Below are 24,540 nucleotides of genomic sequence, written 5' to 3' on the forward strand. Positions count from 1 at the left end.
GACAGTATGTAGGATAGCTGCAGACAGTATGTAGGATAGAGCAGACAGTATGTAGGATAGCTGCAGACAGTATGTAGGATAGAGCAGACAGTATGTAGGATAGAGCAGACAGTATGTAGGATAGAGCAGACAGTATGTAGGATAGAGCAGACAGTATGTAGGATAGAGCAGACAGTATGTATAGGATAGAGCAGTCAGTATGTAGGATAGAGCAGACCGTATGTAGGATAGCTGCAGACAGTATGTAGGATAGAGCAGTCAGTATGTAGGATAGAGCAGACCGTATGTAGGATAGCTGCAGACAGTATGTATAGGATAGAGCAGTCAGTATGTAGGATAGAGCAGACCGTATGTAGGATAGCTGCAGACAGTATGTAGGATAGCTGCAGACAGGATGTAGGATAGAGCAGACAGTATGTAGGATAGAGCAGACAGTATGTAGGATAGAGCAGACAGTATGTATAGGATAGAGCAGTCAGTATGTAGGATAGCTGCAGACAGTATGTAGGATAGAGCAGACAGTATGTAGGATAGAGCAGACAGTATGTAGGATAGAGCAGACAGTATGTAGGATAGAGCAGACAGTATGTAGGATAGAGCAGACAGTATGTAGGATAGCTGCAGACAGTATGTAGGATAGCTGCAGACAGTATGTAGGATAGAGCAGACAGTATGTAGGATAGAGCAGACAGTATGTAGGATAGAGCAGACAGTATGTAGGATAGAGCAGACAGTATGTAGGATAGCTGCAGACAGTATTTGCATACAGAATGTGAGGGGACTTCATTTAATTTTTAATTTTAATTTTAATTTTCAAAGAAAAATCCTCTCTCAGTTCAGTCTCTCTCTCTCTCTCGCTCTCTCTCTCTCACTTATACAGAATGTGAGGGGACTTAATTTAATATTTTATTGACTACATTTTAATTTTCAAAGAAAAATCCTCTCTGTTCAGTCTCTCTCTCTCTCTCTCTCTCTCTCTCTCTTTCTCTCTCTCTCTCTCTCTCTCTGTGCCAGAGATCACTCTCCCCTGTGCCAATGTTGGCACCGTGCCAAAGGTTGCCTGGCCCTGTTCTAGACTCAGTGAAATGAAGGGATGGAGGTGTCAGCTAAATGAGCCGAGTCTCACATCAGTCTGTCTGTCTGGCCCTGACCTTGAACCAGTGTCACCTCTCTCTCTCCCTATCTCTGCTGTCACTGTCATACAGACAGATCGACTCCCTCACTTTACTCTCCACCACATTTCTCTACTCGTCGCTTACTTACGTGTGTGTGTGTGTGTGTGTGTGTGTGTGTGTGTGTGTGTGTGTGTGTGTGTGTGTGTGTGTGTGTGTGTGTGTGTGTGTGTGTGTGTGTGTGTGTGTGTGTGTGTGTGTGTGTGTGTGTGTGTGTGTGTGTGTGTGTGTGTGTGTGTGTTAGGGGGGCTAGTGTGGGTTTGTGGTGTTAGGCATTAACTCTGTCAGTGAAAGTAAGGAATGCTTCAAAGTCATGTACACTCTCTGAAATCCATTAAAGGCAGCTTTGTTCAAGGCTATTATTGTGTGTGAGTGTGACTGCACAAGTGTGTGTGTGTGCGCACGCATAAATGCCACTCTTAATGTGGTCTTGTTACATGCCACTATGCTGCAACAGATGCCCCACTGATTGTGGATGGAAGGATTCGTTTTTCCATCGAACAATATGTGCTTTGCTTTGTTACCAAGCAATGCACATGTTTTTTTTGTTTTTTTGCATGTAATGTGTCTTGCAGTGAAGTTGAGATTGAAACTGAAACGGTCAGTGGCAAAGTGAAGCAGTCAATGCCTGTCATGCATGAGTCAGTCAGTTGCGGGAAGTGAGGTTTGAAGAGGCACATGTGGTTGTAAGTGATTCTGCGAGAGAAATAAGCAACCAGGTCTGTATGAAAAGAAGCGACTAATATATGCCACATGAGTACTTTTAAACCAATATACCATATTGTGCCGAATATAAGACGACTCTGATTATAAGACGACCCCCATTTTTCAAGACTCATTTGTGGAAAAAGAGGGGGGTCCGCGCATCTCCTTAATAATCAAATTCTATTAAAAGTAACTAGTAAATTCTGAAGTTTTCAAATAATTGTAGTGGAGTAAAAAGTGCAATATTTGCCTTTGAGATGTAGTAGAGTAGAAGTAAAAGTAATACATTGTACAAGTTGTACTTAGTTACTTTCCACCACGGCTGGAGTTAGAGCATAAAAGTTAGTACTGTATGAGCACAGTCGGTATACATCATGCAATTGAACAGCTGACTCTACACAATAAAATGCTAAAGACACTAAATAAAAAGAACAGTGTGATTTTCCATGGCCTGACTCCTCTGAGTCAATAAGAAACTACCCAGCAGGACTTGAGGAACTGTCATAAAGCACATTTTCATTATGCAACATGTGGGTTTTTACACACACATGCACAGTGGCGCGCACACACACACACACACACACACACACACACACACACACACACACTCACCGCCCGGGTTATTGGCTTTAGGCGTAATAATCTCTCCCCTAGCCTAGCCTGACACAGACTGTGCTTGTTCAGGTTCCTTCTATAGTGGTGTGTGGAGTGTGCTTGTTTGTTCAGGTCTAATTGCTATAGGCCTCCGACTGGCATCCACACAGTCACAGGCCTGTTCCTTCTTACACTAATAGGGCTACATGACCATTTTATTGACGCACATATAATCGCATTTAAATTGTGTTTTTTGTCGTTGAACATTATTATGATTAGAAATGACATTTCTGTTTGGCTTTTAGACTTTTGAAGTTGCCCAGGGCACATCCACTTTTTCAAATATGTGAAAATGTTTCAACATGGAAACGATTATGTAAAAAAAAGAACACTGTGGTTAATATCTTAAATGCGATTATGTAATAATTGTGTCAGGCCTGAGACCCTCTCTTTCCCTCACTGTCTCTTTGTCTTTGCATCTCAAATTACAGTCCCTCAAAACGTCGCGCAAAAACGTGTGTGTGTGTGTGTGTGCGTGTGCGTGTGCGTGTGCGTGTGCGTGTGCGACATGCGTGTGAACTGTGAAAGGCACTAGTGATCCCCGTCTGACCTGTCTGACGGGGGTGAAAAACAGCTCTTATATTGAGCAAATCTTAGCTGTAGGGAAGAAACCTCCCATCTTCATATTTTAACCTGTGTTGTTTTTGGGAAATTAACGCCCTACTTGATCTTTCTAACCACTTCAAATCAATATCACCGTTATTTCAAACATTTGTCTCAATTGAATGCATTACATACAAATACTCTATAAACACTACTAATCCAGTATGCCAGCCAGTGGGACACCAAGTGGTTGCCGGTTCCTTGTCCTGTGATTATAACTGTACTCATACCTGAAATATGGTGTTGACTATTTAAAAATGAGGACACCCGACATTCCTACAGATGGTGGTTGTGTGGCATTTTTGGCTATTGATAAGGAGACATTGTTTTGAGGCCCAAAAGAGAAATTTAGGCCCGTTTTTTTTCCTACATTTCTTTTTCTTTTTTTAATGGTGAAATTTGCAGAGCCAAGCTTGTACATTGGCTGTTTCAACTATTTTTATAGTAGCCACAGTTTCTGTGAATTGCCCAGTCTTTATGCATGTGTGTCAGTCACCCTCTCTCTCTGTGTGTCTCTCTCTGTCACAGAGTACAGTCTTTATGCATGTGTGTCAGTCACCCTCTCTCTCTGTGTGTCTCTCTCTGTCACAGAGTACAGTCTTTATGCATGTGTGTCAGTCACCCTCTCTCTCTGTGTGTCTCTCTCTGTCACAGAGTACAGTCTTTATGCATGTGTGTCAGTCACCCTCTCTCTCTGTCACAGAGTACAGTCTTTATGCATGTGTGTCAGTCACCCTCTCTCTCTGTGTGTCTCTCTCTGTCACAGAGTACAGCGTCACACAAAAGTATCAAAGGGTAGAAGATCCACAAGCTCGAAATGCGCTGCGAAGCGCCGCATTTCGTAGATCTGCTACGATTGCTATTTTGGAATTTGAATCCTGAAAAGTAAAAGTAAGTTTTGGACATTATGAGGTTTCCACCCGACAGAGATGACATCTTGAATTGGCCCCCTTTGCTGCTGAGCTGTGCGTTCTCTCTCTGCTCTGAGGGTATCAAGTGTCTGTCGACAGTTTGGTTTTTTAAAAGCATTTCGGTCCCAAACCCTCGTAGGGCATGCGAAATAATGCACATTTATTGTCTGAAGGGTTATTTGATCACACCACTCTGAACTCAAATTAATCAATCATCACAATCTAAATGCTGTTTTCGGCACATTGAAAAGGGTCAGCAGAGCCAGTAGAGACCCGTCCTTTGTGTTTGAGGAACGACTTGAGATGTGTGAGTTGACAGATGGAGGAACATCTGTTTTACAAAGTTGGTAAACAGAGACTTATGAGGTCAGATCCATCATTATCCGTCTACCTCTCCTTGTCTCTGTCGGGTGGAAACCTCACATGTCTAAATCTGTTACTTTTCAGGATTCAAATAAAAAAATAGCAGATCTACAAGCTCAAAACACGTCGGCGTGGTTGAGTTTTGAGCTTGTAAATAATAATTACCAGCTGTGTTGTTATATCTGTAGAATTGTGGGTGAAATAACTAGTGGGTTGTTGTTGCACCTTGCTGGCTGCAATGCAATGCTATCCCATTGGCTGAGAGGTCGGCTAGAGGCAAAGAGTGTCTGGTTGCCTAGAGACGAGGCAGCCAATCAGAAAGATAGGTGACTACGGCAGCCAATGAAATGATAAGTTGCCACTAGGTGACTACGGCAGCCAATGAAATGATAAGTTGCCACTACCAACCTGATAGAAAGTAGACCAGGCTGCTTCGCAGCTGGTAAAAAACATCATAGTACATAGTATAAACTTTCCTTAATGATTATATCTCGTTTCAGAATGTATTTATGATGTATTTTCTCTATTATTAAATTGCGGGAGTTGACAGACTCCACTTCATGTTTCAGCTGTGTGTTTATACCCAGTATTGTGTAGAAACGGATGGGTTATTAATTATTATTATGTGTTTTTGCGTGCCCGCCCGCACACACACACTCGCACTCACGCTCATACACACACACACTCACTCACGTGAAAATGTGTGAAAATAAATAATAAATAATGCGCGGAAGAACGTGGCATTGAGAGGTGGTGTGTGTGTGTGGCTGGCTGGCCATCGTAGACACACGCACACCCTGGGTAAATAGTAGATACTGCACACACACACACACACACACACACACACACACACTCACTCGCGCACTTTGAAGTCCCCCATGGCCCGCGATGCGAAACGAAAATCCTCCACGGTGTACTGTGAAGAACGCAGCTGCTTTAGCTGCGTTCACCAAGCGTAGTGTAGTTGTGTGGCGTTTGCCGTGCGATAGGCGAGAGATGTGTGTGTCGGGTTGTTGCCGGCGTGTTGTTGCTGGCGGTGGCCGTCATGGGTCCTTATTAGTGTAGTCTAGTCAACACGACGTGGTGGTGTGGTCGCCTGGCCGGCACAGCAGCCAGAGGGAGAGGGGGCGGAGGTAAGATGAGCTGGGTTAGAGCAGAGGTAGTGAGATTGGACATCGAGGGTCGGAAATAACGCGTGTGTCACTGTGAAGGCCAAACCATTGGACTGGCCCCATGAAGTGAACGGAGTTGGCGTAACTCGGCAAAGTGGTGACGATTTTGACGTAGGCTGGTGGTCTTGCGCAAGAATGTGTTATTTCATAAAAATGGGTATTGTACTGTAAATATGACAGTTGCATGGATGCAAAGTAGTGGTTGATGTCTGGACAGGCATGCTGTTGGTGTTGTGCATGGTGAGATGTGTGCAAACGGTGTGGTTTGGTAGGAGAAGGCGGACAAAGGATGGGGTGTTGCGCTGTCTATTAGGGTGGCAGGATTGTCAAGCCAGTTTTACCTCTTCTGTCATTGCTGCAAAGTTCTCAGTCTCTGATTTCAATCATTTGGATTCCATAAAGTCTTTTATGGTAGCATGCCGATAATAGTGTTGCAATAAATAGTGTAAGCTTCTATATCCGGTTATTTGTTATTTTAAGATTAAAGAATATTTGGCATGTTCAATCTTCCAGAAACCCCTAATGATCTCAGATATCTCACGCTGTTTCACAAATCGCATATATTATTAGGACTTGGCCTAACGACATTTGTTCAGTCGTGAGATTTCAATTTGCTTTATTCGACGCATAGTGTCATATTATTTACAGTACAGGTGAAAGGTTGGTTTCATTTCAGGGAATTCACCTTTTCCATCTGTAGAAGGTGTTCTACAGTAACATAAAACTACAAAGGCGGTATACATTAATAGTCGTAGCTCCTGTTAATGACACAGCGGAAAGATTGTGTCACGCCGTCACGGTTTACTGTAATCTGTGCCGGTGTCCCTCCCTGCCCTGGCTGACGACCAGCGTACATGTACAGTATGCGACAGAGAGGCTGTTCAACCTGCCTGACTTGCTTGGCAGCTCCCGTTTTGATCTTTTTTTTTCTTCTTTTTTTTTTGTTAGTGCATACCGTACCTGTGACTCACTGCATTCAGCCTGTTCCACAGAGCGTGTGTCTACGTTAATGACGGCTTATCACCTGCAGGCAGTAATGCACCTGTCGGAGTCATTGTTGTTCTGTGGTGTTGATGTGATACAGCAGGTGTGGGTTATTTCATTTAACCCATTACATAAGACCTGAGGCTGATTCTAGAAAGGCCTTCTAAATCAGTAGTCAGTAGATCCTCCCACCTATTTTGTTCCAGGGAGAGTAGCCTAGATTTTGTTTTGTTAACAAATAGTAAAATGATTTGAAATTGTCAAGATTTTCAAAAAAATAGCAGATGTACAAGCTTGCAGCATCTGTGAGCTTGTACATCTGATATTTTTGAGAACCACTGTTCTAAAACCACTGTTTTAAATGAATCCTAAGAGTTTTCTGAAAAACACATTGCAATATATATTATAGCTAAATCTAAAATGACAAATGCTTTCACGGTTTTAACGTATTGTTTCTCGCACTGCTGTTATATATACACAGGCTGTATTTTGAAATACAGGTCTTTTCTTTGCTTCCGGAATTCATTGTCATTATGACGAGACAAAATCTGACCAGAAATCAGCAGACTTCCTGAAAATGTTCCTCCTTTTTTTAAGACACACATGTCAGTTCCATCATGTCACCATCGCATCCTTCACGTGTACTTGTGTCATTGGGTTGTTACTTGTTATGTCGCATTCTGCATGCTTCCAGTTATAGAGGGTATGCGCGGCGCGTGACATCATCATCAAACCCGGAAGTTATGCAGGAACGCCTACGTGGCAAAAAACTACTTTCTGTCGTTGACAGCCCAGACATCCAAACAGAAAAGTCCTATATGATTGCATTAAACAACGTTAAACAATGTTAAACTCACTTTGCATGTTGTCTTGCCACTCGATGTGCCACTCGATGTGCCACTCGATGTGCCATTCACTTTAAGCATGCGCATACCCTCTGTACAGTGCAATGCATGACGTCTCTGTCGGGTGGAAACCATGAAACTGTTACTTGTCAGGATTCAAATTCAAGCGTTTTCGAGATCTGCTACTTTTGATGCTTTTGGGTGAAGCTGTACATTTTGAATATTGAGATGGCGGGTTTCAGACGATGAATACTTGTGTGCCCTGACTGTAAAAAGTTACTAGAGGTTAACTAAAGCAGTGGTTCTCAAACCTTTTCATGTCAAGGAGTCCCAAATTGATATATATTTTGTCGCAGCCCCCCCATCTGAAAAGGTTTTGTGCCAGGGAGGGACCCCAGAAGAGAAGATTTGTGTTAAAATAAATTATTTTCAAAAATAACAGATACAGTAAACATGCTTGCAGATCTGCTACGTTTGAATAGCCAACATATAAATGGATAAAGTGGTTAAATTGATTGTGACGCTATGTTAACCCATTCTGGGCGTGAACCCCTTTTGGTGTTAGCATCATGTTATGCTTTAGCTATTGAAAAATAGCAGATCTACAAGCTCATACTAAGCGTGCCACCAAGTGGCGCGCTACAAGCTTGTAGGTCTGCTATTTTTGAAAAATCGAAGAACGACTGACATAGAAATAGATTTTTCAGAAGACTGTCAGGATGTAGAAGACATTTTTAGAATCTGATCTCAGGTCAGAATGGGTTAATCACTTGCTGGGGACCCCCTGGAAATCCCACCCCAGCCAAATGCATATCAGTTTGGGGGTCCTTGACATGAAAAGGTTTGGGGACCCTTTATAGGCAACCCTTTTCCAGTTGGTTCTGTTCTGTCATTGAGTGTTTCTACTCTATGTGCAGTGCCCTGCTTGCCAGCCTGTTGTCATAGAGTGTTTCTACTCTATGTGCAGTGCCCTGCTTGCCAGCCTGTTGTCATAGAGTGTTTCTACTCTATGTGCAGTGCCCTGCTTCTTGCCAGCCTGTTGTCATATAGTGTTTCTACTCTATGTGCAGTGCCCTGCTTGCCAGCCTGTTGTCATAGAGTGTTTCTACTCTATGTGCAGTGCCCTGCTTGCCAGCCTGTTGTCATTGAGTGTTTCTACTCTATGTGCAGTGCCCTGCTTGCCAGCCTATTGTCATAGAGTGTTTCTACTCTATGTGCAGTGCCCTGCTTGCCAGCCTGTTGTCATAGAGTGTTTCTACTCTATGTGCAGTGCCCTGCTTGCCAGCCTGTTGTCATAGATAGAGTGTTTCTACTCTATGTGCAGTGCCCTGCTTGCCAGCCTGTTGTCATAGATAGAGTGTTTCTACTCTATGTGCAGTGCCCTGCTTGCCAGCCTGTTGTCATAGAGTGTTTCTACTCTATGTGCAGTGCCCTGCTTGCCAGCCTGTTGTCATTGAGTGTTTCTACTCTATGTGCAGTGCCCTGCTTGCCAGCCTGTTGTCCGTCTCCTCTGTCTTTCCTCCAGCTACTCCCTTGGCGTTTCTCCTCAGTCTGCCCACTCCTTCCCCGATGCATGTGCTAATTCTTTCCACTCTCTCTGGGGAACAAGGCACTCTTTTTTTTCTCTGCGGATGTAGGCCTGTGTGCGTGCGTGTATATGTGTATGTATGCGTGTGTGTGTGTGTGTGTGTGTGTGTGTGTGTGTGTGTGAAGCCTGTTCGACGGAGTCGCAAGGCATGCCAAAACTAGCAGATCTACAATCTCACTATGAGTTATATTTGTCAGCTTGTAGCTCGGCTGTTTTTGCCGTTCTTCTGACAAAGCAGCCTGTAAATCAGGCGTGTGTGTGTGTGTGTGTGTGTGTGTGTGTGTGTGTGTGTGTGTGTGTGTGTGTGTGTGTGTGTGTGTGTGTGTGTGTGTGTGTGTGTGTGTGTGTGTGTGTGTGTGTGTGTGTGTGTGTGTGTGTGTGTGTGTGTGTGTGTGTGTGTGTGTGTGTGTGTGTGTGTGTGTGATCTGGACATGTGGGAAGTTGGGAACCTAATGTATGTAGATAAGCTCGCGCTGTGTTTTCCAGCGTTCAGATATGCTGTTGTGTGACGCTGTAGTTTTCTGCCCCTACAGCAACGATTTGAGCTGTTCAACAGTTGTGTTCATAAGTGACTTCTATCGTGTGTGTGTGCGTGTGCGTGCTGGCCCTGGGCTGTCTGGGGACAGGCTAGTAAGTTACACAGCCTGCCAGCCCTCTTGACCTCAATCGAAAGCCATGACTTCTTGGTTGGGAAGCTTTAGAATGTAGGAGCCAACAGAGGCTGGCTATTATAATACACAGACTACACAGTACAAGATTGGGGTTTTAATGAAACTTTGAGAATGTAAAAACCGGACCTGTCAGATTGTTACTGTGTGAGTACGTTTAGTGCAGGGAATAGCACAGAAAAGAACAAGATGTGTGTTATTCTCACCTCAGCAGAGTCTGTACTAACTTGTGTATAGTCAGAGCAGAGGAGGTAAACTTTCTGCTTTCAGGCTTTTTCTGCCACACGCTGCTTCACACAATTAAAACGCAAATTCACTCCTGGTAGTTCAGATGGCCACACAGTGCCACCAGTCTTCTACTCTTGGCCACAGCGGAGCTCCACTGGAGACGTTCTAAAAACTAGCGAACAGAGACCCACATTCTTCTTTATGCTCCTGTTTGCTACAACAGTGGTTCCCAAACTTTTAAGGCCGCGACCCCCTCCAAAATAATATTTGAACTGTGAACCGCCCACCCTGACAAGCACTTTAATTAGTTGGAATTGTAGGAGTTGAGACAATCAATTCAGTTTGGCTTTATTATATATCTTTGCGAGGTGTTGTGAGCATATAGATTGGCTGTTTTCACAATCTTGGCCTCTTTCTTTAGTAATATTTGACTTTTGACAGTTTGGCCTACTGTGTGTTTATGGTCTATATATGTATTAAAAAGGGGACTTTAGAAATGTGCAGGTGCAGATACTCTGTATGCGCGTAGACAGACTGTAGGCCTATGTTGGTTTGTTTACTGTTGAGTGAGCAAACAATGTTGCACATGAAGTAGTTTGAGGACCCACAGTTTGAGAACCACTGTCCTAGAAACCGGCCATGAGTGACACACAAGAACAAGTTAACTTTGTACGGTCGTCGGTCGATCGATCCAAGCCGGAATGGCCCTGAAGATAGTGCCCCACCTACTGTACCTTGTACAGTCTGAACAGAAGGCCCACCCATACTCACTCGCACGCACAAGCAGCAGTGTGTGTGATGATTTTACAGCAGATCTACAGTAAAAGCACGTAGCGCAGCACAAATGAGCTTGTAGATATGCTATTCTTTTTTAAAACATCTGTTTATTAGAGCAGCAGTGTTTCTGTGTGTCTAAACATCAATTATCCAACCATTCAGAGTATCAGTGCTTGAGGATGGTTCTAAAAACAACTTACAAGTAAGTCTTTTTACTCTCTGATAGGTACGGTACGGTACGATAGGTACAGCGTGTCTCTTGCGAGCTTGGGCTATTTTTGAACATTTCTGAAAAATCTTGATGGCGGGAGTCCGCGGCCGGATCAATTTGGAGGTCCTTGTTGGCATGAAAAAGTTTGAGAAATACTGTCGTAGAACGCATTTGTAGAATTTGCCTCAGAAGGTCTTAATGGGTTAAGCCACTTGAAGGAATTCTGTGGGATTTCACTGCTGCTTTGGGATTTAGAATGTAGGCTAATCATTTTCCCTCTTGGGCACACTAGCCTGTGTGATGCAACACATAATGGCATAACGTGCTTCTGGATTCATGTCTTAATGTTTGTACGGTTCCCTGAAGCTTGATACAGTAGGATACAGTAGGCAGCCTCTGGAGACATTCGATTATAAGTTAAGACTTAGCTTACAACATAACAATAGCCTAAGCCCTAAAGGGCACTATAGCCTCCTAAATTAATCACAGCATTGTTATTTACTGTACCATAACTTAATGCTGTACCTAGGCCTGTCACAATTATTACATCATCGCCTAATTGCAGTTATTTGAGATCATCCAATACTTTTTTGGAAAATCGCCATAATCATTTTAAATCATTTAATTTAATTTAATTCAAAAATAGTGTTTTGAGCTTGTAGACCAGCAATTTACACTATTCATGATTTATTATATTTTTTATATTTTTATTTATATTTCTCAACCTGCAACCTTTTGTTTACAAAGCTTAAAAGCCAAATAAAAATGGAATCTGTATTCATAATAATGTTAATATTCTGTGGACTTAATTTCAAATAGTTAATTTTGGCCATTAAAGTTCAGTGAAACATAGTTTCATTAATCCATTTCCCATTTATTCTCACACACTTCACTGTTCATATTTACAAATTGTCTGTCTGTCTGTCTGTCTGTCTGTCTGTCTGTCTGTCTGTCTGTCTGTCTGTCTGTCTGTCTCACACCTGGCTCTTAAATTATGCTCTCAGTGTGTCCTTACTGTAAGTTCTTAATGGAAGGAAGGTAGTTTCTGAACACGTTTGTTTTGAGTTTGGACCTCTACTTTCTAATGTTGTGTATGCTGTATTAAAGCATGTGAGATATTTTTGGGGATCGCACAACGTGACATTTCTGAACTGATACGATGATAGCCAATAAATTAATGCAAATAAGTACCAGTACAGACACCAATACATTTTATTTTTTTGCCTATAGAACAACCTCTTGAGAAGGAGCAGAATTTAAATTAGACCTACAGTATGTTTCCAACATGTGTTTAATGCAACATTCCCTAGGAAGAAAACAAACGGTATAGGAGCCAGAGAGGGCGAAACAGATCCCATGTAACAGATTAACAACGATGTGGCTTCAGACTGTACTGTGTAGCTCAACATGTGCTGAACAGAACACCGTGGAACTCAGATCACCATCAATGAATGAACCAATGTCTTTATTGCAGTCTCAAGGCCCATAGAACAAATACAATTACATGCAACAATTAACAAATAAAAATGAACATGTTAGACAGAGCATTTTGTGACTAATAATAAGGCTTTTAAGCCAATAGTCTCCTATAAGGCTAGAGGAGTATCTAGTGCAGCTCTTCACAGGGTTGCCTATACTGACAATGAAGCTATTCACAGACACTCATCCAAGCGACACATGAATCTATGCATGAAGTTCCAAAGAAGAGTATTGCATCTTGCAGCCACAAACATTTCAGTTCCGAAGAACAGCTTGAAAAGTATTGCGTCTTGCAGCCACAAACATTTCAGTTCCGAAGAACAGCTTGAAAAGTATTGCATCTTGCAGCCACAAACATTTCAGTTCCGAAGAACAGCTTGAAAAGTATTGCCTCTTGCAGCCACAAACATTTCAGTTCCGAAGAACAGCTTGAAAAGTATTGCCTCTTGCAGCCACAAACATTTCACTCGCACTGCACCATCTGGGAGAAAAAAACCCTACTGTAACTGAACATAAATGCACTAATACATATTAATATTTTAGCATTAACATATGAACCTACCTAACCCTTAAACCATTCGCATTGTGGGGAAATCCTTCGCAGAATATAGCCGATCGACAAGCTTGTCGGCTATTTGTGTCATTTTAGATTTTAACCATTAAACCATTGTTTTATACTTTGGCTATTAAAAAATAGCAGATATGCAAGCTCACAGTCGCTGTCACTTTGTGCCGTGCTATGAGCTTGTAGATCTGCTATTTTTGAAAAATCATGAAAATATGTGCAAACTTACTTGAGATTGTGGCCAAATACATTTTTGAAGCTCCTTGACATGAAAAGGTTTTGAGAACCACTGGTTCTAGCAACGATTTATAAGACATTTGTAGAATCATCATCAGGTCATAATGGGTTCAGTAAAAAGTACTTTTCCCACCTCTGGCCCTGACTCCTGTCAACCATATGGTGCTTAAGTGGTTAATGTTAACACAGTGTGACTGTGAACACATTAACGATAACACAGCGTGTGACGAACACATTAACCTGAACACCACACATTAACCACTTCAAACTTTAAACCAGTTGTACTTGATTTTGAAGCCTCAACTGATGCAGAGAAAACAATAACGTAACGTCACCGTCCGTCGAATGAATTCCATTTACGCCAGAAACAGACTGTATCAAATTATGAATGACTGACTATCGTAAACGATTCAGAGCCACCTCCCTGGAAAATGTGTTTATTTTTGGACCACAATTCTTATGCGAGACGATGTTAAGATGGCCCAACCTAAACGTTAACGCACATGAATATTCTTTGTGGAACATTGGTCTGCTTTTTCTCAAACTTTTTGGCTGCGGACCACCATCTCAAAGATGTTTTGTGCCAGGCACCCCGCAGAATCAACGATTTGAGTTAAAAAGGGGACATTCTGACAGTCTATCTATCTGTGTGTGTTTTTCAGGAGGCACTGAAGGTTCACCATGGCACCCTTTCTGCGTATAGCCTTCAATGGCTACGATATGGGGGCACTGCCCCCTTCTGATACCCCTCCCATCTGCGCCATCAAGATGAAGGAATCCGTCACCACAGGTACATGGGAGTCTGGGACTGCACACTGCACGCACACCTATATTAATGATCACTTTTTCTGTCTGCCATTTTTGTCCGTGTTGTATCTAAAGAGAACAACAATTTACACATTTGTGTCCATTTGTGTTCTGGAAAAGGAATAAAGAACGGGGAATGAAATTATTGTAGTCGCACACACTTGTTAAATACAGTACTTTTCATTGGTTATGGTTTTATATATTTTTTATACCACAGACAGAATTAAACACTTTCTTTTTTTTTAACTTAATTTTTATTTGCAGGTAGACACAAAAACAAAAAACATAAAATGACAATTACAGTGCAAGGGTTCAGATCATTAATATACAACATATTCCAGTCCATTTATGAATGTCCATCATTAGAATTAAACACTTTCACTTTAAAATAAATTGCAAATCTACAACCTCACAACATCATGACAGCTCCCGCATCGTGACATGTTGTGAGCTTGTAGATCGGCTTTTGTGTGACACTTGTTGGGCATTCATTTACAGGGGGAAAAAATAATCAGGTTTCTGCCTGACTGCAATGATTTATATTCTTTTTTTTTTCACCTGTGTATGACATGTCTGTTAATGTTTTCTTTGTAATAGATGAGTATATTCCACATTGATGTAATCTTATCCTACAATTAACGTAAAACATCCCGTAGAAGAATGCCACTTCTCCCAAGCCCCTGGAGAGCTTTTATGCATTCTCCTTCACATTGTACCGAAAAGCAAACAAGCACTGTTCCTCTCTTCCCCGCCGCCACCAGAGCGAGGTAAGACCCTGGTACAGAGGAAGCCCACCATGTACCCGGCGTGGAAGTCGTCGTTCGACGCCCACATCTACGAGGGCCGCGTGCTGCAGGTGGTCCTCATGCAGACGGCCGAGGAGCCGCTGGCCGAGGCCACGGTGGGCGTGTCGGTGCTGGCAGAGCGCTGCAAGAAGGCCAAGAACAACGGCCGCACCGAGTTCTGGGTGGACCTGCAGCCGTCCGGGAAGGTCCAGATGGCCGTGCAGTTCTTTGTAGAAGATTCTGACGCAGGTAAGGGTGTGTGTGTGTGTGTGTGTGTGTGTGTGTGTGTGTGTGTGTGTGTGTGTGTGTGTGTGTGTGTGTGTGTGTGTGTGTGTGTGTGTGTGTGTGTGTGTGTGTGTGTGTGTGTGTGTGTGTGTGTGTGTGTGTGTGTGTGTGTGTGTGTGTGTGTGTGGCGGGGGTCTTGACAATAGTCCCACCCCCCATAGACACACTTTTGCTCCAATCCGCACCAAACTCGACACAAACACATGGTCTGCCTGCCATCTGAATAGCCACACCAGGGGGGTGCCACAGACACACTGTTACACACCACAAACACTGGTCAGGGCCAGGTGTCTGCCATGACAATACTCACACCAGGGGCCACACATGGGCCTCAGGGACCCCGTCATTGGCCCCCAGGGGGCCACAGGCACAAAGTTGCTCCAATCTACACCTCACTTCAAATGGACATAACTCAGTGACCATTGGTCTGATTAGCTCAATATGCTGATGAATTGAAAGTGGAGGACCCTTAAGTCTTAGTGCTTTTTCTGCTCTATTGACCTGTACTTTCGTTGAACTGTACAAACTGTTAATAGCATTTCAATCAATCAATATAGGATGTGATGCGGCCTGAAAATCAAAACAGCTAACAGTTAGGATACTTAATTCCAACACGCCTTCTAAAGTTGTAGTGCTTGCACGGTATGTCTAGTGTTAAATTAGGTTACTTGTACAATTTATATATGCAGTGCAGTCAACAGATTTTGGAGAAAGAAACAAAAAATGACGTTCCCTGACCGGGAATCGAACCCGGGCCGCGGCGGTGAGAGCGCCGAATCCTAACCACTAGACCACCAGGGAGGTGTATGTGAAGCATATGTGAGCTGTTGGCCAAAGTTCACCGGGAAAGAATCTCTTCCCCTAGTCTCAGATTCCTTCCTGTAAATGTACTCACTTCACTCTATTAATGTCTCAACTACCACTGTTGGTGAACAGTGCCCTCTAGTGGTGGTGAGTCTTCCTCTTAAGGCAGTAGTTTTCAAACCTTTGTCAAGGACCCCCAAACTGATATGGACCTCCATCTGTCTCCAATTGGTATGGGGTATCTTCCTAAAAATGAACCATCCTCGGCAATGTCACGGTCTGCTGTCTTTTCTGTGTGCGTGCGTGCGTGCGTGCGTGCGTGCGTGCGTGCGTGCGTGTGTGTGTGCGTGCGTGCGTGCGTGGGTGGGTGGGTGGGTGAACCCCATCCTGTGTGGGGTCAAAGGAGGCCAGACTGTGGGCTTCACAGTCTCCATTTTAGATCACTCCTCCTCCGCAGGTTTCCCTGAAAAGCAGCACAAGCCCGATATATATCATCTCTGTCGGGTGGAAACCTCATATGTTCAAGACTTCTCAGCATTCAAATTCTACAATAGCAAAAGCACCAGATCCACTGTCTCTATACTCTTGATGCTTTTGTGTGACACTGTAGTATGATCAAGTAGGGCGTTAATTAAAAATAATCTCTTTGACCGTAACCCCCCCCCCCCCCCCCCCCCCCCCCCCCCCCCCCCACCATACCTGCCTGTTACTTGAATGTTTTTAAAGCCCCCCCCCCCTCCCCTACTGGGATCTCATCTCAGCTGTTTTGTGTCCATTCTCTGCTTACATCTCTCACGCCTCTACCTCTCCCATAATTTCTGGCCGACCTTGCGACCCCCGTCCTCTTGACTTGCGTCAGCCAGAGCCACATATCCAGAAGGCCTTTTTTCCTGTTTTTTATGCTTCATTTTAGAACAGCGCAAAGTCTGACCTACTTCTCTTAATATATGGTCCCTAGACACAGCATTTTTTCATTTCATTTTTTATTGAATGCTCCCCCTCACCCCAAATGACTGTTGTTGCCGCTCCCTCGTGGATTATACATTTTCAGTCATTTGGATTCCATAGTCTTCCATGTCTTCTATAAGCGTATCTACAAACCTATCTAAAAGCTCTTTTGGATTCCATAGAAGCCAGCATGTCTTCTATGGAAGCACGTTGCGCAACAAGAACCCTAACGATCTCGGATACATCATAAAGGCAAAGTTTAAAGCCTCAGTCCTCGATGCTGTCGGGCAGATTAACCTCTCATCTCCATATTTTAACACCCTACTCTACTTGATCACACATAACATATTTTGCTAATTGTTAAGAAACAACACTAGTGTGGGCGAGGCTCATTTCACGCTGTTTCACGAATCGTGAAGATTTTATTTAGCTTTAATCCATATCCCGGTCATTCCTGAAAACACCAATCATCGTTGCTGTCGGGCAAAAACCTCCTATCTCCATATTCTAACTTTTTGTGTTTTTCTTTCCCCCGTAAATCTTAGAGTATATATGAATAGAGACGGCACCGGATATCTCCTCCCATCCACTTGCATTAAGTTGCTCAAAACCGCATGAGGTGATTTCACTCAGGAACAAAGTGCATTCTGGGATAGATTTGCCCCAAACTCATGAACACGCTGGCCGTTGACTATCATTGCACGCGTTCACGTATGAAACAGCGGCGTTACTTCACGTATGAAACAGCGTTCACGTGTCATCATGAACGTGCACAATGATAGTCAACGGACCAGCACGTTCATGTTCTTGGCCCAGCGCTGCAATACCAAATTCGGCCACTATGTCCATTTCGCCTCAGGGTTTCCTCCGGGTGCCGTCTCTATTCATATATACTCTAAGGCTTAGAGTATCAATTGGGTATTTGGGTATTTACGGCTTAGAGTCTAAGCCGTAAATGAATACCCAATTGATCATACTATAGCGTCACAGAAAAGCATTATCAGAAGTAGCTTTTAGTTCTGCTGCTTCTGCCGTTTTTGAAAAGTAACATTTTTGGACATAATGAGGTTTCCACCCGACAGAGACGTCATGCGTCGTGTCAGAATGGGAGCAGGCCTCTCATTCAGTGGACCTTAAAGACCAAAAACCAGAAGTGTTAATAGAAAATACACAACGAAAATATAAAGTATAGCATGCCACGTCACGTTCTCTCAAATTGGACGTGACTGGATCACCGTATAACGCCTCTGTGTGTGTGTGTTTCCCTCTCAGCGACGTGCAATCAGTCCGTGAAGATGCCCCAGGAGGACGGGGTCATGACCCTCAACAGGAGGAGAGGAGCGTTCAAGCAGCCCAAGGTCCACGTCGTCAAGAACCACGAGTTCTGCGCCACCTTCTACAGCTCGCCCACCTTCTGCTCCGTCTGCAGAGAGTTCCTCTGGTGAGAGACCATTCAAACCGGGAAAGCATCCGTGTCATTTTTATTATATTTTTGACTATATTTACTATATTAATTTACCCTTTTTCAATCCAATATTTTATGATCATGATCCACCAGGAGTCTGGATGGCTTAATACAATAATTGATATAAATATATGTTTGGAAATCTCAATAGAGAAATGTAATGGGTTTTCTATCTGTGGCCCCACAACATGGCCGCCACTGCCATGCACTATAGAAGTGGGACATCTTCTTCTATGAACGTCATGACTATTGCACCGAAAATAGGAGCATACAAGATCTAGATTAAGTTTACAACACATCACAGAGCAACGTCTTGTGAGCTTGTAGAAATCTTTTGTTATTTTAAGATTAAATAGTATTTGAAGTGGTCAAACCAGCAAAAATAATGCATGTTCAATCTTCCAGAAAATCCTAATGATCTCAGATATTTTATAAAAGCAACATGGCATGCCGTGTACTGTATGGCTACCAAGACATCATAATTCTGCCCATTGATTGTACTAATTGTTTATGAAACATAGCACTAGTGTGTGTTCACACTATTTCACAAACCACAGATTTTTTCACTTTTTTATTTAGCTTTTATCCCTGGAGACCAAGCACAGCATTTATTCCAAGTCCATGTGAACCAGAAAACACATAGTATAGGATTAGGAAGGTACAGGAGTCTTGTGTTTTCCATTTCAAATCTGCTGCTGAGCCAGTCAAATGAAGCTATGATGAGAAACTGACCCAAGATGAAACAGGAAGGCCACCTTCTGGGGGAAAAAGGGAACTACGGTTATGCACAGAGCCTACTGTATATGATATATAGAGGGCACTCGTCACTGTTTTGCTTTTGTCTTGATTACCACATTTTAGTCCTGTGGATGCCATTTGCACGGCAGTTTGTATGGTGTGACATTAATCAGAATATCGTGTGAATTATACTAATTATTCAGTATGGTCCATTTCCATTAAACACTCACTGAGCGGCGAGCGCAGCTTCGATCTCGTTTCGTCCTCTATTTCGTCTCTGTCCGGTGGAAACCTCATGTCCAAAACAGTTGCTTTTCAGGATTCAATTAAAACCGCAAAAGTAGTAGATGTACAAGCTTCACACCACGGTTTCCAGCTTGCAGATCAGCTACTTTTCATGCTTTTGTGTGACGCTGTAGTAGGATCAAATAGGGCCGTTCATTTACAAATAAAAAACGCAAAAAGTTAAAATTTAGTTAGTCACAATGGACTGTACTGAATGAGACACAAAGTTGTCCACTAAGGCCTCATTCACACGTACCAAACACCAATCAAGCAATGTTTGGTCGTTTTTTTGTTTTTTTTGGGCCACCACAATGCTTTTCCAATGGGAGTCACATGGTTTGATCAAACATTTGTGTTTGATTGCTGATTGCTCCCCCCTCATCAAACAAAAATGTTTGGTCAAACCATGTGACTCCCATTGAAAATGAATTGGAGCAGCAACAGCAATCAGACATCACACACGGACCAAACATTTGTTGTGTAGGTGTGTACGAAGCCTGAGAGAGTCTCGCTCCCAGATGATCCCACACAGAATGGAGCGATTAGCAGCAGCTCCAATTGACCTGAGATCAGATTCTAAAAATGTCTTCTACATCTTGACAGTTTTCTGAAAAAGCTATGTTTCTATGTCAGTCGTTCTTCGATTTAAAAAAAATAGCAGACCTACAAGCTCGTAGCGCGCCACTCGGTGGCGCGCTATGAGCTTTTAGATCTGCTGTTTTTCAATAGCTAAAGCATAACATAATGCTAACACCAAAAGGGGTTCCCGCCCAGAATGGGTTAAATGGAGCTGTCCAATGGGGTCGGCAACAATAAGAGCAGCAGGACTGGTACTGCTGGAGTTGAAGCCCCCGTGGCATGTTCCAACGGTGTCAACGACACAACTACCTCTAGGCTCAGAGACCACTCCTCTCCTCTGTCACCGCCCCAAACCAAACCCATGCCTGGAACCGTTCACATGTCATGTCACTTTACTGTTTAAAATTGTTGTCCTGAGAAGAAAAGGGTCCCGCACACTGTCTTCACTTATAGAGCAGCAGTTTTATTCAGATGACAACGTTTCGGTCTAAACGACCGTCATCAGGTGTCCCTCATCATTAGATCTGAATAAAACTGCTGCTCTATAAGTGAAGACGGTGTGCGGGACCCTTTTCTTCTCGTGATTCGCATTTGGTTGCCGGCTCCTACGCACCTGTCCTTGTAGGTGTGCACTGTGCACAAGGCCTTTTCTCTATAAAATTGTTGTCCTAAAATGTTAATGTCATCACACGTAAAGTAGCCTCTGAGACCGCAGGCGTTTCGTTTTCACAAGAAAAAGAAAAACCTGCATGGCAAACGAGCCACATTTCCTGGTCTAGGAGTGGGATGTGAACTACAGTGCAGAGGGGCGTCGCTCCAAATTTTGTGACGTCAGTGTTCTCCACTGCTTTCTACCGGGGAGGGGAGGGGAGGGGAGCAGGGTCATATTGGTGAACCAATAGGATCCACCGCCGTGATCTCAGCGTCACCCTCCCCTCTAGTGTGTGTGTGTGTGTGTGTGTGTGTGTGTGTGTGTGTACTGTATATACACACATACACTGTCTGTATATAACTGTTATAGAGTGTATTAAAGTGTTTTTTATTTCCCATGTATCGCAGCCAATTCATTCTGTTCCCTTTCTGTCTCACAGGGGGCTCAACAAGCAAGGCTACAAGTGCAGACGTGAGTCTTTCTTTCTTTCTTTCTTTCTTTCTTTTGGAAGGCACCTTTTCAGCATTTCTGTACATGACATCAATACACTAGCTATAACCATTTGACGATCTGTTCCTTTCACCCAGAATGCAATGCGGCCATTCATAAGAAATGCATCGACAAAGTCATCGGCAGGTGCACGGGGACGGCGGCCAACAGTCGAGAGACCCTGGTAAGCATTCACCACAGTCCTCACCACCACAGTCCTCAACACCACAGTGCTCAACACCGCAGTGCTCAACACCGCAGTGCTCAACACCGCAGTGCTCAACACCACAGTGCTCAACACCACAGTGCTCAACACCACAGTGCTCAACACCACAGTGCTCAACACCGCAGTGCTCAACACCGCAGTCCTCAACACCGCAGTGCTCAACACCACAGTGCTCAACACCACAGTGCTCAACACCACAGTGCTCAACACCGCAGTGCTCAACACCGCAGTGCTCAACACCACAGTGCTCAACACCGCAGTGCTCAACACCGCAGTGCTCAACACCACAGTCCTCAACACCACAGTCCTCAACACCGCAGTCCTCAACACCACAGTCCTCAACACCGCAGTGCTCAACACCGCAGTCCTCAACACCGCAGTCCTCAACACCGCAGTGCTCAACACCACAGTGCTCAACACCACAGTGCTCAACACCACAGTGCTCAACACCGCAGTGCTCAACACCGCAGTGCTCAACACCGCAGTGCTCAACACCGCAGTGCTCAACACCACAGTGCTCAACACCACAGTGCTCAACACCGCAGTGCTCAACACCACAGTGCTCAACACCGCAGTGCTCAACACCGCAGTGCTCAACACCGCAGTGCTCAACGCTGCAGTGCTCAACACCACAGTCCTCAACACCGCAGTCCTCAACACCGCAGTCCTCAACACCGCAGTCCTCAACACCGCAGTCCTCAACACCGCAGTCCTCAACACCACAGTCCTCAACACCACAGTCCTCAACACCACAGTGCTCAACACCACAGTGCTCAACACCACAGTGCTCAACTGCAGTTCTCCCATAATGTGACATTGATAATGGACAACTTTTTTCTAACTTAGGCACACAGCACTGATCTTATTCACTGTTATGCTTAATTTATGTTCTGTTGCACAACGGCAGATAAATTCCCATTCCCACATGCGATGCATGTTTCTCAAGAGTGATGCTAGACCTTATTATTATATAATGGACGAATCACAAATTATTTGAAATAATCGTCATAATCATTTCCATGTTAAAAATGTTCCTTTGTTTTCAAACCTTTTATAAAATAGTGGAAATAGCAGTTTTACAAGCCCAAAACATGTTGCAAAAAATTAAGTATAAAAGTAATTAAATATGTATGTTATTTGTCATAATTTCTGCCTTGTGCAACTTTTGTTTTTACAAAGCCAAAAAGAAATTAAATTTGTATGTTCCAATGTTCAACATCAAACACAATTAAATCGTTAATCGCAAATATTTGTATTTGTAGTGTATTAATCGTCAACTTAATGTTGCCATCGTGACAAGCCCCAAAGTGATGCTCTTGGTTTGGCACAAGGCTTGACTGTAAGTTGTGTGTTTTACAGTTCCAGAAGGAGCGCTTTAAGATTGACATGCCACATCGCTTCAAATGCTACAACTACAAGAGTCCCACCTTCTGTGACCACTGTGGGAGTCTGCTGTGGGGCCTGTACAAGCAGGGCCTGAAATGTGAAGGTGAGCCCTCTGCTTTTTTCATCATATCGTCTCTGTCGGCTGGAAACATCACTTCAACTTTAAAAGCATCAAAAAGTAGTAGATCTACAAGTGGATCTGCTACGTTGGATGCTTTTGTGTGTGACGCATGCAAAAGCATCGTAGGATATCCCCTTGAGATGCAGTATATCATTTAATTGGGTCTTATAAAGACAAAAACAAACAAAGATAAACAAGATAATAAAATAACATGGCAATAAAATAAAAATGTTAAGTATATATTTTAATACAGAAGGCAGTAGGAAAGAAAGGGCCGGGGGGGGGTTTATCTATATATTACTCCATTCCCCCTATTATTTCCTGCTACGCCGACCCAACCTTCCACTTTGTTTTTTTACGTCTTCATTACTGTTGTTTCTTTTTGTCTGACCTTGTCTTTCACTTCCTCTCGTCAGACTGTGGCATGAACGTCCACAAGGACTGTCAAAAGAAAGTGGCCAACCTGTGCGGCATCAACCAGAAGCTACTGGCAGAGGCTCTCTCCCAAGTCAGCCTGGTACGTTCAGGGAACACAGCGGGGTGTATCGCCGGGGGGTGGGGGGGGCAACCTCTCACGGTTGCGATGTTTAACATGCAACATTGTTTTCTCACCCAACTGTAAACAAACCAACATTATTCTGTATTTTGAATTAAGTGACAATTTAAGGACTATTAAGACCTTTTTAATTCACTGAAATGAAAAAGGGAAAACAACTAATAACAAGACCATTACCGTGCCAAAATTAACTAACAAATGATATTATTCAATATGGTCGAACATTGGCGAAATTGTCAAATATTTCCTATCCTAAGAAAGAGGCAAGCTCACAACACCTCGCATTGTGTTGGCGTTATATTTGAACTGGGGACGTGTCCCAGTTCAAATATGCTTATTTTGGCAGGTGACTTTGAGAACCTTTGCTCAGATATTTGTTAAGAGAGGAGATTATTATGTGACATATATGTCTGTTTTGTATCCTACTCAGTGTTCAAAACATTCAGTGGAGGTGAGTGGAGGTATATGAATAATGGCACTGAAATGTAATAAATCTGATAACCAACACAGAAATCCATGAAGAAACCTGACAACTCCAATGCATCGACAGACATAGGGATCTACCAGGATTTCAAGAAAGGAGCGGACTCTAGTGGTGAGAGGCTGTCATTGCACAACTATATAGTCAAGTATCCCTCACTGCAGACAAATCATAGTACGAATTTGCATGCGTTTTTGCATGGCGTGTACAACTGGTTGTTAGAGGCTTTCAAAACTTACGCAAAAGTACGCATGTTGTGACATACTTATTGTGTCATGAAGACATATGCCATGATTTTGTGAATGTACCTGTAATAATATGCGTGTCCTTTATGTGGATAAAATGTGTTCTAGAAGCTGGGAACGACAAGGCGCCTGGTACAGGCCCACAGTCTCCTGCAGGCCAGAAGACACGGCTCACCATCAACCACCTGGTGTTCCATAAGGTGCTGGGAAAAGGCAGCTTTGGCAAGGCAAGCACCACACACACACCACCACCTCATCAGTGTTGACATGGCTGCTTATTATCAGCACACACCACCACCACGGTCCTCATCACTGTTGCCATGTCCGCTTTACTCAAGTACTGTACTAAAGTTAATTTTTTTAGGTATTTTTACTTTTTTATTAGTATTTCCAATTTTAATGAAGCCAAAATCACCACTTTCGCTACTTTTGAAGCTTTTGTGTGACACTATTATGTATCAAGTAGGGCGTTCATTTGCAAAAGAAACCTACAAAAACGTAAAAATATGGGCGATAGGAGATTTCT

At 43.4% G+C, this 24,540-nt stretch overlaps 1 protein-coding gene across 2 annotated transcripts in view; it reads left to right on the forward strand.

Annotated features, from left to right (window-relative positions):
- LOC306929756 (protein kinase C delta type-like) overlaps positions 1-24,540 on the forward strand; it is a 36,075-nt gene that overhangs the window by 5,977 nt on the left and 5,558 nt on the right. The window contains exons 2-10 of one of the 2 annotated variants that reach the window (XM_079510409.1): positions 13,828-13,952; positions 14,731-15,003; positions 18,064-18,232; positions 20,950-20,981; positions 21,098-21,183; positions 22,585-22,714; positions 23,149-23,249; positions 23,799-23,883; positions 24,123-24,241. In XM_079510409.1, coding sequence (XP_079366535.1) covers positions 13,844-13,952; positions 14,731-15,003; positions 18,064-18,232; positions 20,950-20,981; positions 21,098-21,183; positions 22,585-22,714; positions 23,149-23,249; positions 23,799-23,883; positions 24,123-24,241 — 1,104 coding nt within the window. In that variant the 5' untranslated portion in view covers positions 13,828-13,843. Of the gene's footprint in view, positions 1-13,824; positions 13,953-14,730; positions 15,004-18,063; positions 18,233-20,949; positions 20,982-21,097; positions 21,184-22,584; positions 22,715-23,148; positions 23,250-23,798; positions 23,884-24,122; positions 24,242-24,540 lie in introns of both variants that reach the window. The other variant, XM_079510410.1, reaches the window with a different exon arrangement.

The sequence above is a fragment of the Electrona antarctica genome (assembly GCF_951216825.1).
Source record: "Electrona antarctica genome assembly, chromosome: 9".
Lineage (NCBI taxonomy): Eukaryota > Metazoa > Chordata > Actinopteri > Myctophiformes > Myctophidae > Electrona > Electrona antarctica.